This window comes from Hirsutella rhossiliensis, assembly GCF_020360975.1.
Source record: "Hirsutella rhossiliensis strain HR02 chromosome Unknown scaffold00004, whole genome shotgun sequence".
Taxonomy (NCBI): domain Eukaryota; kingdom Fungi; phylum Ascomycota; class Sordariomycetes; order Hypocreales; family Ophiocordycipitaceae; genus Hirsutella; species Hirsutella rhossiliensis.
Genome location: NW_025408670.1, coordinates 3,704,409 through 3,721,469, shown reverse-complemented (window position 1 = coordinate 3,721,469; position 17,061 = coordinate 3,704,409). Strand labels below are relative to the sequence as shown.

General features: G+C 58.2%; 6 protein-coding genes across 6 annotated transcripts; 3 read left to right on the top strand and 3 right to left on the bottom strand.

Moving 5' to 3' along the window:
* Window positions 1-124: 124 nt before the first annotated feature.
* Window positions 125-562, top strand: HRG_04666 (uncharacterized protein; the record flags this gene model as incomplete). Its single annotated transcript, XM_044863137.1, has 1 exon — window positions 125-562. The coding sequence occupies one exon, from the start codon at window positions 125-127 to the stop codon at window positions 560-562; it is 438 nt and encodes a 145-aa protein (XP_044721751.1).
* Window positions 563-926: 364 nt separating this feature from the next.
* HRG_04665 (reverse transcriptase (RNA-dependent DNA polymerase) domain-containing protein) lies at window positions 927-3,056 on the top strand (the record flags this gene model as incomplete). The annotated part of the gene is made up of 6 exons (XM_044863136.1): window positions 927-975; window positions 1,044-1,370; window positions 1,559-2,258; window positions 2,397-2,552; window positions 2,598-2,872; window positions 3,013-3,056. 6 exons carry the CDS (start codon window positions 927-929, stop codon window positions 3,054-3,056), a joined length of 1,551 nt encoding a protein of 516 aa, XP_044721750.1.
* Window positions 3,057-5,856: 2,800 nt separating this feature from the next.
* HRG_04664 (phospholipase/Carboxylesterase domain-containing protein) lies at window positions 5,857-6,837 on the bottom strand (the record flags this gene model as incomplete). Its single annotated transcript, XM_044863135.1, has 1 exon — window positions 5,857-6,837. The coding sequence occupies one exon, from the start codon at window positions 6,835-6,837 to the stop codon at window positions 5,857-5,859; it is 981 nt and encodes a 326-aa protein (XP_044721749.1).
* A 786-nt stretch (window positions 6,838-7,623) lies between these two features.
* Window positions 7,624-8,043, bottom strand: HRG_04663 (uncharacterized protein; the record flags this gene model as incomplete). The annotated part of the gene is made up of 1 exon (XM_044863134.1): window positions 7,624-8,043. One exon carries the CDS (start codon window positions 8,041-8,043, stop codon window positions 7,624-7,626), a length of 420 nt encoding a protein of 139 aa, XP_044721748.1.
* A 2,252-nt stretch (window positions 8,044-10,295) lies between these two features.
* HRG_04662 (uncharacterized protein) lies at window positions 10,296-10,696 on the top strand (the record flags this gene model as incomplete). The annotated part of the gene is made up of 2 exons (XM_044863133.1): window positions 10,296-10,455; window positions 10,527-10,696. The coding sequence occupies 2 exons, from the start codon at window positions 10,296-10,298 to the stop codon at window positions 10,694-10,696; spliced, it is 330 nt and encodes a 109-aa protein (XP_044721747.1).
* Window positions 10,697-11,178: 482 nt separating this feature from the next.
* HRG_04661 (FAD binding domain of DNA photolyase) lies at window positions 11,179-13,447 on the bottom strand (the record flags this gene model as incomplete). The annotated part of the gene is made up of 3 exons (XM_044863132.1): window positions 11,179-11,284; window positions 11,363-12,886; window positions 12,942-13,447. 3 exons carry the CDS (start codon window positions 13,445-13,447, stop codon window positions 11,179-11,181), a joined length of 2,136 nt encoding a protein of 711 aa, XP_044721746.1.
* Between the last annotated feature and the right edge of the window lie 3,614 nt (window positions 13,448-17,061).

Here is a 17,061-nt window from a genome sequence, read left to right as displayed (position 1 = left end):
CGTCACGACCAGCGGTCACTAAAGCCGAGGTCGCCGAAGACGATACTTCTTCTCATAACGATGAAGATTCAGACTAGGGACACGCGGCGGCTGTGAGAGAATGGGATGTGAGCGGAAAAGCAAAATGGACGGAGAACCGTTCATAGCAGACGTCAGGGTGAACGGCACAGACTTCGTGCCATCTCTTGTCGACTATGGCTGCCTCTGCTACGGCGCGGTTAGCAAGCGCACATTTCACTCTCTCCAGTTGCCACATATACGCGTCCAGCCGCGCATCTTGGAGAATGCAGCGGGAGACGGCAAGGAGGTCAAAATCGACAAGATCACGTATGTGTCGATCGACCTCGATGGACATCAGCAGCATCGTGTTTTCATGTACGTCATCGACGATCTGAACTGGGATATGATCCTGGGTAAACGATGGATGGAAGACCAGGATGTTCACATCCATGCGAAGGAAGGATATCTCGAGATCGGGTCCAATGGAGTTCAAGTACGAGACCGACGACGTTACCAGCCTCCACAGCTAGATGTCTCTAATGTCATGGCCGCAACCTTTTAGCAGAAGCACGCCGTGACAAACGCAAAGGCGGCATTGGAGTTCACTCGGTCACGATGGCGGATATTGACAAGGCCCTAAGACCGAAACCGAAGACTGACGTAATGGAGAAGCTGCCACCACAGTACCACAAGTGGTCTCGAGCTTTCTCTCAGCAACTGGCCGACCAGCTGCCCCCTCATCGGCCAGGTGTGGACCTGAAGATCGAAGTGCTGAAAGACGAGCATGGCCGAGAGAAGCCCTACCCTGGGGACCGCTTTACAGCATGTCCCGCGAGGAGCTATTGGTACTACGGAAGACTCTCACAGAACTACTCGACAAGGGATTTATTAGAGTCAGCAGCTCGCCAGCCGCGGCACCAGTCCTTATGGTGAAGAAGCCCGGCGGAGGCATCCGCTTCTGCGTGGATTACAGAGGTTTGAACCATATAACGAAGAGGACCGCTATCCCTTGCCCTTACTGAGCGAGACCTTGCGAACGATAGCCAAGGCAAGGTGGTTCACCAAGGTAGATGTTATAGCAGCGTTCCATAAGATCAGGGTCGCCCCCGGCGACGAGGAAAAGACAACTTTCAGAACGCGCTATGGATCCTTCGAATGGCTGGTAGTTCCATTCGGCCTGACAGGCGCACCAGCAGCCTTTCAGCGGTACATTAACAGCGCGCTCCAGGATTACCTAGACGATTTTGTGTCAGCATATATCGACGATGTCCTGATCTTCTCCTCTGGAAGCCTGCAAGACCACCGCGACAAGGTCGGCAAGGTCCTCCAACGACTGATGGACGCCGGGCTGCAACTGGATATCAACAAGAGTGAATTCGAAGTCAAGGCTGTGAAATACCTTGGGTTTATCATCGAGGCGGAGTGTGGGATCCGAGTCGACCCTGAGAAGGTTGAGGCTGTGAAGGAATGGGCAACCCGACGAATGTTAAGTCCGTGAGGAGTTTTATTGGATTCGCGAACTTCTACAGGATGTTTATGCCAGAGTTCTCGGTGATAGCGGAGCCGCTAACGCGGCTAACGAAGAAGGACGTGCCATTCCGTTGGGATGAATTGTGCGAAGAAGCCTTCGAGAAGCTCAAGGACTTGTTGATCACGGCCCCGATCCTTGCACACTTCCATCCAGAAAGGGAGACTATCGTGGAAGCAGACGCTTCAGGATTCGCGTCGGGAGGCGTGCTCTTGCAGAGAGATGATAAGGATGGACTGGTACGACCTGTCGCATACTTCTCGAAGAAACATTCGGCAGCCGAAGCGAACTACGCTATCCATGACAAGGAGCTACTCGCCATTCTCAGATGTTTGGAGCAGTGGGAACCAGAGCTACGGGCAGTAGAGCACTTCAAGATCCTAACGGACCACAAGAACCTGAGGTACTTCTACTCGGAAAGGAGGTTGACAGAGAGACAAGTGCGGTGGTCGGAGTTCCTGTCCAGGTTCCAATTCGAGCTCGAATGGAGGCCGGGCCGCAAGGGCGGATTGCCTGACGCACTCTCTCGACGGGACCAGGATATGCCGGCCAACTACTCCGATGAACGACTAAAGGGACGCATTATGAGGCTATTCCAAAATGATCACCTTAGAAGGGTCCCAATATCGACATTGTCTACCAACACCGAGGGTGCCCAGGAAATCAACTTCGGAAAAGAGATCAGGATATTTGAAGATGAGGAGTTACAGCAGCTGTGGCACGCCGCACGGCAAGAAGACAAGCTTTATCAAGAACTCACGAAGCTGGTAGCAGATGGAGCGAAGAGTGTGCCAACAGACTTACAGAAGGAGAAGGTTGTCAGCATTTCAGAATGCTCATTAGACAATAGAGGCCTGCTGTGCTTTAGAGAACGCGTCTGGATACCCGGTTCGGAGCCGCTACGTACAAAGATCATCCAGGAAACTCACGACTCTCATATCACCGGACATCCTGGAAGGGACCTCACGTACTCGACTCTGTCGAGACGCTTCTTCTGGCCGGGTGCCGCTAGCGATGTACGTCGGTTTGTGCGCAACTGCGAGGTTTGCGGACGAAACACCATCTGGAGGGATACAAAGAAAGGACTCCTAAAGCCGCTCCCTATTCCGCAACGCATATGGAGCGAAATTACCATTGACTTTATTACTGACCTCCCACCGTCGGGGAAAGATGGCGCGACGAACTGCATGGTGGTCACGGACCGACTCACCAAAGGCGTCGAACTCGAAGGATTGAACGATATTTCCACAGAAGCGGTTGCAAGAAGACTCTTCGAACGACACTACCCTGTCCATGGCATCCCAACGGCTATAACCAGTGATCGGGGTCCCCAGTTTGTCAGTGGTATGTGGAAAAGTTTCTGTCAGATGCTAGGGATCGAGCAGCGGTTGTCGACGGCGTACCATCCACAAACCGACGGTGCAACAGAACGAATGAACCAAGAGGTAGAGAGGATTCTTCGGATATGGACGAATTATCTGCAGGAGAACTGGTTAGACTTGCTTCCAATCGCGATGGCGACTATTAACGAGAGGAAGCAACCTCCACCGGACTGAGTCCGTTCTTCTTCATGCACGGCTACCACAACGAGCCAATCCAATTAGTTGAGCATCGAAGAACGGAAGACACGACGCAGGGGGAAGCGACAGCGGAGGATTTTATTCAGAGACTACAGGACGCCACGGAGTTTGCGCAAGCAGCGATAGCTATGGCCCAGGAAATACAGCAAGCGCAAGCCAACAAGCACAGGACAGCCGCACCGAGATACGAGCCTGGGGATTGGGTATACCTCAACTTGAGAAATGTCAAAACATCGCGACCCTGCAAGAAGCTCGATTGGCTACATGCCAAATATCAAGTGCTCGCGGAAGTTAGCCCACATGCCTACAGGTTGGATGTGCCTGGGCGCATCCATCCAGTCTTTCACGTCGACCTACTCCGGCCAGTCCCCGGAGACCCATTGCCTTCGCAGAAACTCGATCAAGAGAGTGCCCCACCGGTGCTGGTGGACGGCGAAAAGATGTACCTTGTTGAAAGAATTCTGGATGAAAGAATGGAAGGTACGCATAAGAAGGTGCTCGTAAAATGGCATGATTACTCGCAGCCTACGTGGGAACCCCTTACTACTATTCGACACACCGATGCATGGAAGCAATGGAAGAAGCATAAAGGAGTGTCACCTTCTCAAGTCATCTTGCCACAGATTGCCACGACCCCGGAAGAGGAAACGTTGGAAGGGAGGAGGTAATGTAACGGGCAAGCCGCTTTAACGGCGGCTGCGCCGCCTAGCTTCTAGAACCTTCCATTGGCTCGAAGCTATAAAATGCTATTGTGCTCTCATGTAGTAGATTCTCTTTCTTTCTTTCTTTCTTCTCTATCTTGATAGTAAACAGCATAGGGACTAGTTAGTTGTATCAACTCACTAGAGGCCTTTCACACTGTCTACAACTGACGATAATGAGTCTATATACATTTACCTGGCAAACATTCTATCTGCCTTTGTTATCATGAACATGATAACCCGGCTAACAGCGACTGCTTCTTGATACCCTCCGCAATCGACTTTTGGCGCTCCTTCTTTCAGTCATAAATCTAGGAGACATGGCACGTCTGCCGACTTGATTGTATATAGATGGCTTGATTATAGACGCCTCGAGTCAATCCACAGGCACCTTTACCATAACCCACGCCGCCGCTTTAGGCCCAATCAGTCGGGGAGGGAGGGACCACCGCAAGGGCCTTGCAGCCCATCTTCTAGCTCTTATATCTTGAGCGAATGGGGAGCTTCCGTAGAATGTCGCTAGTAGCTAAGCAACTAGTTAGGGTACGAAGTGGCCATTTCAACATGATTAGAGGATCCGGGTGGGATCAACTACAATCTATCGGACAAGGCTCGTCGATGGTGCGATCATGTTACGTAGACACACCAGTTTGTTTCGGATTGCTATTCACTTCGCTCTCCATATCAGAATGATCGATGCTCGCAGCATGTTGCCCGCTGTTGGTCATTTCCGTCAACCCCGATGCGACAAAGTTTGTTTGCGGAACCTCGTGTCCAAGGAGACCAGCCGGGGACTCGTGCTTACCGGCAGACATGGAAGCGAGCGCTCGCCATCACCTCATGGCAGAACCAACGCCGACGAAGCCATGGGAATGGCCAAGGAAGCGGGGCGGCCAGGAAACCCGCAGTGCAGGGAGACGGAGACTCCGGCGAGCCCGAGCCGGTGCATCAAGGGAGCGTCGCACAAATGGTCTCGTCATGCTTGGCACAGCGACCTATGAGACTACCGGCTGCTTGCCGTTGGGCCACGGCGCGACGGGCCGTCGAGGCCCAAGCAGGTCAGGTTTTGCCGCGGATAGGGCGGTACGAGGGAATGAAAACCCGTTTCTCTGCGGCGCACATTGCATATGGCCTGACCTCTAGATATCTAGCATCCCCGTTCCGGTCCCAACGACAGCAAAGTGTTGCTTCGTGCCGGGATTCTTCGCTACGCGTTGCAAAGAACCTCGGCCGTACGCATCACACGCTCTTATCAGGCATGCTCGACGAAGCTGTGAAGCACACAAGGAAGACGAAAACCTGCTGATGACGAGGGCTGCCACCGCTCTGGTCAATCTCGGCTCGCGAATGGCTTCATGCCATTCATTTCGTGGGGCTACTGAAAAACGAGCCCAACACAATCTCTCCTGATACTTCTTTCATGCCGACATCATAACACCCAGCCGAGGTCACTTGGGGGCCGGGGCTGATGCTTGTTGGCATCACTTGTGCCACGACCGACCTCGGCACCACGGCATGTGATGAAACTTGTTAGCATGGCACGTCATCCTCGCCCCTGCAGACCGACGGCAATTCCAGCGTTTGAAAACCTTCGAGTGAAGCTGCTGGCAAGTGATCTCATTCTTCTAGGACAAGAGAGATACCGTGGGCTCAGAGCCCCGTCGATTCAAGCCCCTGGTGGCCTGCGACTCGGCCCAGTAACTTTCCGCAAAGGCGGTGGCAAACTTGACCGCGGTCCACGACTCCAATGCCTTGTGCAGGCGCGAGATATCTGCATCATGAGCAATCCTGAAACCCAGGAACATCTCGAGGTGCTGACGCGCAGCCTCCCCGAGCCGAGGTGCTTGGCGGTGTAAAGGAGCGACGAGGGGGTTCCCGAAATGTGCTCTGCCATGAACCATGTGTATACTGACGGAAGTTTCAACCTAGAGACCCCCGCTCCTCCATTCTTCTTCCAATTATCCGGCCGATGCAATACATGGGAGAAATCCTAGCATGCAGCGTCGTGCCAACGCCTGCATGCTGTAGGAGACGACCTCCCCTGATGCTAGGCGCGTGGCTCCAGCCCAACCTTGGACCGCACAAAGTCGACAATATCGTCCATCTCGCCCGGGACGTGGTATCCGTGCCCAAGCCCGGGGTAACACCTCCACTCCACCTGGTATTCGACGGACCTCATGGCCCCGGCAGCCTGCTCGCCCAGCTCGCACGGGACGGCCGTGTCGTCGGCGCCGTGGCCCAGGAAGATGGGCGTGCCGCATGAGGTCTTTTCTTTGGTCGGGGAGTCTGCGTTTTTGATTTGCAGCAGCGTCCTCTCGAAGATCTGGGCTCGCACAACGGGGTCCTGCGGCTCCAGGGCGCCGTTGCTGCCATTCTCGCGGCCATCGTCATCTTCATACTCTTCGTCGTCGTCGTCGTCGTCGTCATAATAGTCGTCGTCGTCGTCTTCGTCATCGTAGTCGTCGTCGTCGTCGTCGTCGTCAGTCGAAGAGTCCTCGGCCGTGTTCATCTGCAGCTCAAACTGAAAAGGCAGGTAGCCGCTCATACCGATGACGCCGCCGAGCCGGAAGCCCAGGCTCAGGAGGACAACGAGCGACATGGCACAGCCCTGGCCCAGGCCGCCGATGAGGATGTTGGTGGCGGGCACCAGCCTCATCTCCCAGCGCAAGAGGACGACAATCTGGCGGGCAGAGACGCAGAGGCTCTCGCGCTGCAGATCCTGGCGGAAGCTCGGCTCCTGGAAGCGGGCCATGTCAAACCACAGGCCGACCTTGAGCTGGCCGAGGGCGCAGCAGGGGCGGCGCTGGGCGGTGGGGAAGACGAAGCGGACGCCCGGGAAGAGGTGGTCGAGCGTCTTGCCCGACGAGGTCCGGCCGGCCCTCAGCAGGTCGCGGCCAAACATGTTGCCGCTCGAGGCCACGTCGTGCAGCAGGATGACGGTGTGCGTGTGGCGCGCGCTTGGCTTGACGACATAGGCCGGCTGCTCGCCCGACAGGTGCGGATCGCGGTTGCAGGCCGGCGTCGCCATGGCGCCCGGAGCGGTGCGTCGTCAGTCTCGGTTTTGCCGCGGGACGCGGTGCTGTTCATGATGGTGCCTGGAAGCTGCTTCGCAAGTCGCCATCTATAGAGGGAGGGGGGAGGGAGAGGAACGGCGGCCAACAACAAGGGTAGGGAGGCAGGCAGGCGAGCAGGGTAGAGCTTGAAAGCCACCGATCAAGGCCAAATGGCGGTTCGATCTGGCACCAAAAGCCTGGTCCGGTTGAAGGCGGCCGCGTAGAGAGAGAGACGAGAGAGCTGGGAGGCCTCGGGGCTGCCGGTGCCTCGTTGCAAGTAGCCGCAACAAGCCTTGGGTTCCCGAATAAATGATTGGACGCCTGGACAGGACAGAGGCGTATCGTCCATAGGGCGTGGTGGTGACAGGACGAGGCTGGGTGGAGGAGAGGGAAGACGGAGCAGCAAACAAAAACCCAGTTCGCGCAGTGAAACGTGGGAAAAAGCACAGGCCATATAGGCGGCATGGCATTGCGTCTGCCCCCAATCAACCATGTCCTGCTACATACAAGACGCCTGCACGCTTGCTTCCCCCTTTAGCCCTCCCGCCGGGGCATCGGGGCCTGCTTAAATCCCGCGAGCCTCTCCTCTCCTCTCTCTGGGTCCTCGCTTGGGTCTCGGTGGGCCTTCTCCCGTCCCGCGTCTTCCCCTCGTTGCCCTCCCGCTTGTCTGCCAAGCAACTGGGAGGGGGGATCGGTCGAGTGCTTTCACGTGCGCGGAGGGAGGCCCGGGACTCGAGATAGCTCCGCTTCATCTCTCCTCCTCATCCGGGAAAAGGGGTGTTGGGCGCCGAGATCTCTTCCAGGCCGCCATCGCCGGTCCAGCCATGGCCTCGCCGCTCAACCCAGACGTCGAGGACCAGGAGCCTATCCTGAAGCTTCCTCAAGACCTCGACCGCCCAGCCGCGGCAGGACCGGGGCTCCACGCTCCGGACAGCCGTGCCGAGTTCCTCGGCCGCGGCCGCGTCCAGCCCGGCGGCAACACGGTGGCGCTCGACAACCTCCGGTGCGTCAAAGGGGCGGTCGGCACTGATGTCGAGCGCGTAGTCCAGGCTGTTGCAGATGCTCCTCCACGGCGCAGCTACAGTGTGATGCCACGTCGCAGTGGCAGCTTCGGGTGAGCGGAGCATCAGGAGCCAGTGACGGCCCTGGGCGCCGCCTTCCATGCCCATGCCCATGCCCATGTAGAGCTTGGCTTTTCGCCATGCTATTCCTCCATCTCTTTCCTCTGCTTCCGTCCTCTTAGGCTCTCTTCACGTGGGAATACTTGGATGGACATGGCGTCATGGTTTTACAGGGCCGGCCGAGACGGCACAGGGGCCGGCGCTCTTGATAGGTAGGACTGGCAGTAGTTGAATACCTCTGCCAGGCGATATAGGCCGCAGCGGGTATGAGAGCGAGTGACTGAAAGAATCCATGCCAGCGTGTGCCAGTCAGTACGTACACGGACAGCACCAGTCGAGGGGACGAGGTGCCCCTGCCGCCGTCACAAAGGGGGGATGAGGACGTGTCGTATCTCTGGCGAGTGCCTCGACGCTGCTCCCCTCAAGGCCTTCATCTTGTTGTAGCGTCTGCTGGCTCCGGGGTAAAGTGACGGGTCGGTACTGACACTCCCTTGTTGATGCCGCTGAGGGTGAGCCTGCGACCGCCACTGGGCCAAGCCGACTATCGACGGTGCAGATCTGATGACGGGAGTCATGGGTGTTGTTGCTGCTGCTGCGCTGCTCAAGGTGGTGAGGCAGCAGCGGTCAACATGTCTAAGAGCAAGGCTTCGGGCGGTAGATTTGAAACTTTGGGTTGCACCAGCAGCAGTCCCCGTGTCGCTACGTCGCAGCTCGATACGGCCGGTGATGGAGAGCTTTTCCCCTATGACCCAGCTTGCCCATCTGCACAAGCCCCCATCTCAACACGTCAACGATTTGCCACCCAGCTTCGTTGTCCTGCTCGGCCGCGTTCCGATGTGAACTCACAACCGGGGAGGTCGACACTGCAAGCAGCCACTCGCGACTTGCTGGGCCCTGGGACGCAAAGATGGCTTGCCCCAGCTCCAGTATCCGCACAAGCTGGCCGCTCAAAGATCCTTGGCCCGACAGGGGGGCCAGAGAGCGTTGCCTTGGTCATACCTCCTCCTCTTCCCCCTCTCGTCGCCACGGGAGGAAGGCGAATGATGTGTGTAAGTCGCATGCTGTATCACCACCCATCCTGAAGCCGCGGGGAGAGTGGGTGTATGTGGAAGGGGGCGGATTGGGGCAGGGGGGAAATGGGGGATGAGAGGGATGGAGATGAAGGAGGGAGAGGATGGAAGAGCACGATGATTCGAGAGGAGAGTGGCTTTGTGTCTACTCGGCTCCCTTGATTCGTCCTAGTAGGCAAACTGAAATCGATATTCAACATGGCGGTAGGGTATCAGGTGAGCGGGAGTCAGTGTCGTAGGACATGTGAGAAACGCGGCTGCATGACAGGCCACTCCAACCCATCCCACGTTTAATCAGTGTCCCAGGCAAAGTGCAACACCCATGTACGTCATGCGGGCGGATCCGAGGCAGGTTTTGGCCGAACCAAGTCTTGAGACTGGCTCGAGGAGCATGGTAGTCTGTGGGATGCAGAGAAGTGCCAATCCGACATGTACACCGGTCCAAGCCAGATGATATTTCAAAATCTCGCCATTTTTCAAACACGGAGTAATCACAAGCAAAAAGGGTGAAAAGACGAACATAAACTGGACCCTTGACGCAGCTTCGCCGCTCCGGCCGCTCCGCCCCCGGAACCCCACGGTCTTAGATCTCCCGATCTGGCCGAGAGCCCCGCAAAACCAACCTCTTGCTTGTACGTATAATAAACACTAAAGAGTACGGAGTGAGCAGCCCGACGTCATAGGGGCTCGACCCCTCGCCAGCTGAAAGGAAGGGGGAAAGCGGGGGGGATTTCAGCTCCCTCCAAGCACCGCCTGTCTGGCTCGTCCAAGAAGACAGAGACCCAGGTTGTCTTGCCTACTGAGAGGGAGAGAGTCCGTCCGTTCAGCTGGCTTCCAAGACTTGTGCCCCTCCGCTTCCCCATGCTGGGTGTAGAAGCCATGTCTAAGCTCCATCTCGTTCTCCTCAAGCCGGGTGGAGAGGAGCACCAAGAGTCCAAGACCAGGACTGAAGATAAGGTGCTGCCGTTTCAACCAAGAAATACCGCGCCCCACCCTCCCCTCCTGCTTGGCTGCACTGTCCTTGCATCATTGCCCGAGTCCAGACTCCTGTTACAAGACAGGAGCGTCCTTGCACTACCGAAATACGTCAATCCTATCATATATCCCTGTCGAGCGAACAAACAGCCTCTCCTACCCCTCCATTTGCCCTCAATTGTTTTACAAGCACGCTTCTTCCTCGCCTCCAGCACCTCCACACAAAGTCCCAGCCCTAGAAAGCACTCGAGAACCCACGGCATCGTCATGGACTTCCTCAAGAAGGCAACCGGCGGCGGCAGCAGCGACAACAAGGACAACAATCAAGCCGGCCAATCATCCGCCGGCGGCGGCTTCATGGACAAGCTCAACGGCGCCGCCGGCGGTGGCGCGCAGGGCGAGAGGGACGAAGACGGCCTCGACAAAGGTATCGCCCTCCCCCCTTCTGCCCCCGACTTCTCACAGCAAGGCATCGAAAGACGCTAACGCCGGTAAAAGCCGTCGATATGTTCCAGGAAAAGGTGCTCGGCCAGGGCGACCAGAGCAACGAATCGGCCGCCGAGCAGGCCAAGGACGAAATGATCTCCGACGGCATCCGCGACCAATACAAGAAGTTTACCGGCAGTGATTTCCCCATCAAGGACAAGGAGAAGAAGGTCGGCTTCTGAGCCGCCGGATGCGCAATGTACTTTACATTAGGCCTCGCAATACCACCAGTTATGCACGCGTCTTGCCTTGGCATCGCCACTCGTCGCCTCATCACCACCAACCAATCCGAGTACGACTCCCTCCCTCATGGTAAACAGTGACATGATTATTGCACTCGCCTAAAGTATACAGGCCCGTGTTCATGGTGCAGCCTACCTCTGATGCTGCCTCCCAACCCCCCCGTTCACGTCCTACCCAAGTGATTCCGTGGCGCGTCCGTAATACATGCAGATTTGAAAACAAGCAAATAGCCCTCAGTCTGTCCATATCCAAACCACTGCGCTTGCCAGGAACCTGGTGCAACTCGCAAATCATCGCTCCTCAATTTGGGTCCCCCCTCTTCCCTTTTCATCGCAACAACAATCTCCGCACCGCTACTTTACCCAATCAAGCTCGCCTCATCAGCGCTGAAACCGGAAACATGTTCCCACGGCCTGCCCGGTCATCCATGCGCGCTGGGGTGTACACTCGGGAGCGGGGGGCAGGCCGGGGCTGACCCGTACATGGGCTGCCACGGCTGTTGATGTCCCCTGAATCCATACCCCGTCCTTGGGCCGTGCCATCGACCGGCACCGCGGCCGTATCCGTACTGTCCTCCTCGTCCCCGCATGCCATAGTTTGGGTACCAGCCGCCGTTGTAACCGCCGGTGTAGCCGCCATTGTAACCGCCGGTGTAGCCGCCATTGTAGCCGCCGTTGGCGACGTATCCATGCGGACCGTTGCTGTACTTGCCTCTGGGGCCTGTTGGGGGCCGGGGCTGGTGAGGAGGTGCCACGGCCCCATTGCCATGTTGAATCTTGTCCTTGGACTCCGAATTAGCCTTGGGCCCCGCATCATCCAAGCTTTCCTCGGTCGAGTTGTCTGGCTGGCCGGGCCCCTGCCCTCTCCCGTTGCCACCTCGACGGCCGCCACTGCTGCCGCCGCCGCCTCGGCCGCGATTGCGCGGGAACGGCCGGCGTGTGCTCCGAGGCTTCCGGTCCAGCTTGAAGTCGATGCGCTTGAGAGGGTTTGTCACCATGACGTTCTCGACGAGGCCGCACGTTTCCAGGTCGGCCTTGCTCGTGGTCCAGGCTTGGAAGACATTCTCGGGCTTCTCCAAGTCCTTGAGCTCCGGCACCCACGTGCGAACATAGGCGCCGTCCTTGTCATAGTCAAAGGCCTGCTTGACAGGGTTGAAGATGCGTGCATCACCGCGCGGGTCGTTGCCAACGCCGGCCACGTACTGCCAGTTGGCCCAGTTGGACGACGTGTCGTAGTCGACAAGTAGCATCTCGTACCACTCGGCGCCGTAGCGCCAGTCAATGTTCAGGTGCTTGGAGAGGAAGCTGGCCGCGTTCTGCCGCGCGCGGTTCGACGTGTAGCCCGTGAGGAAGAGCTCGCGCTGCGTGGCGTCGATGAGCCCCATGCCCGTCGTGCCCTCGTTGAATCTCTCGATGAGCCGCGACACCTTGTCTGGCGAGGGCTGTTGGCCGCGCACCGCCACCGCCTTGTCGGCCGTCTTCCATTTCGTGTCGTAGCTCTTGTCCTGCGTGAAGCCCGACAGCTTGAACAGCTTGCGGCCGAATTTGGCGGTGCACAACCGCATGTAGTCGCGCCACAGCAGCTCGAAGCGTATCCCTGCCGTTCCTGCATTCTCCCCTTTGGCGTATCCGGCCGCCTCCCGGTACGCCTCTGCCTTGCCGTCTTCGAATTTCAGCAGCTCCTCGTGCACCTGTCTCGCGGAAATGCACCCGAGGGCGAGGTAGGCCGACAGCTTGGTGCTGTAGTCGGCTCCCAAGAGCCCGTTGCGCGTCTCCTTGTATGACGACACCGCTCCAGACCGGAGCAGGTGGCAGATGCGCTCGTGGGCACTACGCTCGCCCCCCTGGAAGGTGTGTCCAGACTGCGCATCGCCACAGGCCTTGGGCGGATTGGACAAGCCGATGTCGAGCGGCTGCAGCAGGCGCGCCTCGAGCCCATCGAGAGACGCGGGGATTTCGAAGGGGCCGTGCTGGGGCGGTATGGCCGACTCGTCCGGCATCGGAGGCAGCAAAGCTTTGGCGGGGGCCGGTAGTGCCTTTCGAGGTCGCTCGCGCAGGGGCTCCTGGGATTTGCGATACGTCGTAAATACATCGGGCAGGTCGGCGGGCTTGGCCAAGCCCGTATCGCGACTGAGGCCGGATTAGCGTCACCAGGACCGCTGGGGCCGCCGCAGGGGATACTCACTCGTCTATGTAGTACTTCTCGTCGGGCCAGAGCTTGAAATCAACGTCGTTTTCCGAACACAGGGCGGCAACGGCCTCGTGCTCCTCCTTTTCCTCCCACGGCAGCTCCTCCGTCATCCACACGGCAGCGAGCTTGGGCGACTGGTCCTGTAAGCCCTGCATGAGATGGCTGAGGACATCCCGGGTGTCTCCAACTCGGATGACGAGGTCGCTATCGAGCTGTTGCAGGCTGTCCTTTAGGTCCCAGACGGACTGGGCAACGAACTTGGCCCGGTGGGGGCCGCATCGCCAGTACCCGCCGACCCGGCTCCGGGCCTGGGGGTATGGCGATTGCTGGCCATCCTTGAGGAAGCCCGAGACTTCGACCTGGCGCGAGGGGAATACGTAGATGGGGAGGAGGTGGGTGTAGCCGTGGTCCGGAGACGCGGCCAGGTGGTGCAGGATGGGGTTGTCCGAGACCCTGAGATCGCGCCTCAGCAGGTACACGAGCAGCTTGCCCGCAGCCATGAGTGATGTGTCGTACGGGGTGATTGGCGCAGCCTTGTTCACGCTCGACCACCGGGAGACGAGGGATCTTAATCTTGGGCGAGGGCCTTTTGACTCTTCAACTATGGGCAGCGAGGGTGCAGCGAGAGTGAGGAGCCACGACAGGTTCTGCGAAGGCTACAGAGGCTACCGAGTCGCCCACCAAAATCGAAATGGTGGCTGTTTCTCCCCCAGCCAAGCCTGTGTAGTGTGTAGCAGGGCGGGAAAAAATGGTATTGGGGGTGGGCCAGCCGGCCTAACAAGCAAAAAGTCGATGTCGTCAGCGGTGCTGGCTCGAGGCTGGCTGGATCGAAGCTGGCTCCTCGAGGCTGGCCAGAGGACCCTGATATTCAGGCCAAACGGCCAAGTCAGATCAAGAGCCGTGCCTAGCTAGGGCCCGTGGACAGGGCCAGTGGACAGGGCCAGTGGACCGGGCCGCACGTGCGTCCAAGTGCTGTGCGGCACGGGGGTGGTGAGAATAGGGGGTGGAAAGGTACGGGTGCGGGTCAAGAGAACGATTCCCGGCGTGTGGGTGCGTCGGCCGAATCGAAATCGTGGCGTCGAGAACCGTGGCGGATTGTCGAGGATGATTTGAAACGTGGATCCAGTTTCTCGCTTTCTCTCGATGTCTCATCAAAATCCCGTCAACAGCGAGACAAGGGCCTGGCTGGTCCGTCCCACACACGCTATATGCAGCCCGTCCGTCCCGTTGGCGCCCAGCAGCCGCAGGGGAGTTGCGGCAGGAGCAGGTACTGTACTCGCAGTTGCAACAGGAGTGGCAGTTGCGGCAGGAGTGGTGGCAGCTGCGGCAGGAGTGGCAGTTGCTGCAGCAGCCCGCCCGCCTCCTGGGGAACGGGGATCAAGAATGAGACGTCGTGGCGGCGGCAGCGGCAGCGGCAGCGGCAGCGGCAGCGGCAGCGGCAGCGGCAACGACGACGACGACGATGACGACGACGACAGCAGCAGCAGCAGCAGCAGCAACAGCAGCAACAGCAGCAGCAACAACAACAACAACAACAACAAGCGGCAGCCACGGCGGCGGCGGCAGCAGGAAAATTGCCAAGAGGAGGCTACTGGGCAGTGGAGAAAAGTGTTGCTGCGCGAGGCTCCAGTAACTCCAGTCAACGGCGAGGAGGGCTCGAGTCGATATAGCAGCGGGCACGGCTGGGCTTGTGCCACCAAAGACTTTTCGACGCCCTCTGACAGAACTCGCACCTGTGTACCTAGCTGCGAATGCCACCCGAGGGCCGAAGCGCTCTACATATCAGGGCCGCAAAGGGGGCGGCGGCCTGGGGCCCCTGGCTGACCGGCCAGCAAATGCATTAGCATTTTGCTATCTGTCAACTTTGGCCCACACTAGCGGGCTCGCGTCGAGGGCGCTGCGTGTTTGAATTTGCGCGCGCCGATATGATACGACACGGCGAGAGCCAGTCTGCGTGGCCAGAGGTCAAAGATGGATACAAAGTACATGGGATTTGGGGATGACGATGTGACCGATGCGGAAGATCCCTACATCGACCTCGAGATCGGACCCGCTTTTCGGCAGGGCTTGGCAACCGAGCCTTTTCCCAACGTGGCATCCGCGACCGGGAGCAGGGTTCGGGACAAGGGATTGGCGAAGCCTCGACCGCCTCGGCCCGGTACCGAGGTACCGCAGCTCGGTACGTACGGTATTACTGGCTCTCCCGCGGTCCCTTGGCAAAGTCTATACGGAGTACCGGTATCATACCTACCTTAGTACTAGGTATCCGTAGGTAAGTGATGGAGCAAGAAGGACCATTACAGCAGCAAGGGGCCAGCAAGGGAAAGGAGGGGTACAAAAGGACCGTCTTTTGGGACGAGAGGAGGGGAGTTGAACGGAGACCTTAATCCACCTCTTGATTCTTTTCCTCGTTCCTTCTGTCGGGTAGGTGGTAAAAGATACCTACTTAGATACCTTACCTAATGTTCTGGCAAGCTGAGGTACGTAGGTATCTACTTGCTTGGCGGCGTCTGACTGGCTAATTACCTACTTAAGTGACGCACTACAGTATGTACGTACTACGGATAGTACCACAGGGATGGATGGAACTTTGCTCGGAAACAGGCGTTGAGCTAAAACAGACCAACTCGGACTCCTGCTGCTGCCTCATGGCCCGGCATCGTGCAGAACGTGCGGGTATTGTAGCATCTCGGTCGGTGATTTCCTTGTGCAGCCGCAGTACGAAGTACCACACCCATTCAGGCCATCGGGCTCCCAGACATGCCGGTGCGTGCGTGACGGGAAAAAGGGCACCCGATGCTTGGTACGGTGGGTGTACTGTACCACATAGACGCCCAACCGCTCAGTTCTGGAAGCCCGCTGCTCGCCCTGTGCTATACCGAGGCGGTTACTCCGTATTTGCAACGCAAGCCAATCATGAGTGCAAGCAGGGCTCTTGGCTCGGCTTTCAACCTCGTCTCGCCCTTGACCCTCGTCCGTGTCCAACCCAATGTCCTGTATCCGCACGGAGTGCCCATGTGCCGCCATCGTCAGCCTCGCGCCCACCAACATCCCCGAATCCCTGCACGTCACCAAGCCCGGCAGAGGCGCCCAAAAATCCCGTCGCACTCGGCGCCTTTGGAGGCAGGTGCGCATGTACCTCGCATATGCCGCAACCGCCTGAGAGTACAAAGTCCCTTGCCCCGCCAGGACCCCCTTTTTGCCTCATGTCCCACCGCCACGGCATCAGGGAGGGCATGACCTCTTTTCCTTCTCTTCAGATCCTCCCGAGCTGCAGCGGCCTTCCGTCATCGTCGATCAGCCTGCCTCTCGCCCGCGTTGCGCATCGCCCAACTTCCCCGACTCTTGACGACAGACGGTCTTATATTTGCGCCCCGGAAATGCGCCATGTACCGAAACCCATCACTCCCGCCCGCCTGCTCGTTATCGCCGCCGACTCCGTCCTTGCCCGCCTGCTAGTGACTCGCTTCCCCTGCTCCGGCATCGTCCCGATTGCGAGGCCCGTTGTGCTGGTCATAGTAACAAATCGCAGCTAGCATCTCGTCCCCTGCGCAAGTGCTCGTCGTCTGCCGCCTCAACCGCCCCAACCACTGCCTCACTCAAGAGCCCGATGCGCGGCTCGTTGTCATGGTTCGATGAATGGTCACCCTCCGCCCCTTGTCCATCGCTTCGCCGCAGACATGACGGGCCTCGACGCCTACGCTCATCTTCTCTATTTGCGCATGTCGCGGCCACCGGCACCACGTGCTCAACCTCTCTCCAACCCCTCCCCGGCCTACATGGACGCGGCACCACCTTCCTTACCAGCACAACAGACCCCGATCATCCAGCCTGCCAGTGTTGGGCAGGGAAAGTAGAGGCCAATCGAAGCATCTTCGCCGTCGCGGCCCGACAACGAGTGCTAGAATATCCGTAGCCGGACACGTCGATGCGTCACAGTCACGAACCGCGGCTCGGAATGATTCGGGGCACTGATTGCCTGCAGGACACATTCTCGCAGTCAAAATATTCGATGCCTTCGCTTGTTGTTACACTCTCTATCAACAAATCATCTTGCCGTGGGGCCACGCACTATCCCAAACTTTATGCGAGTTCCACCGTGATGCAGACCATT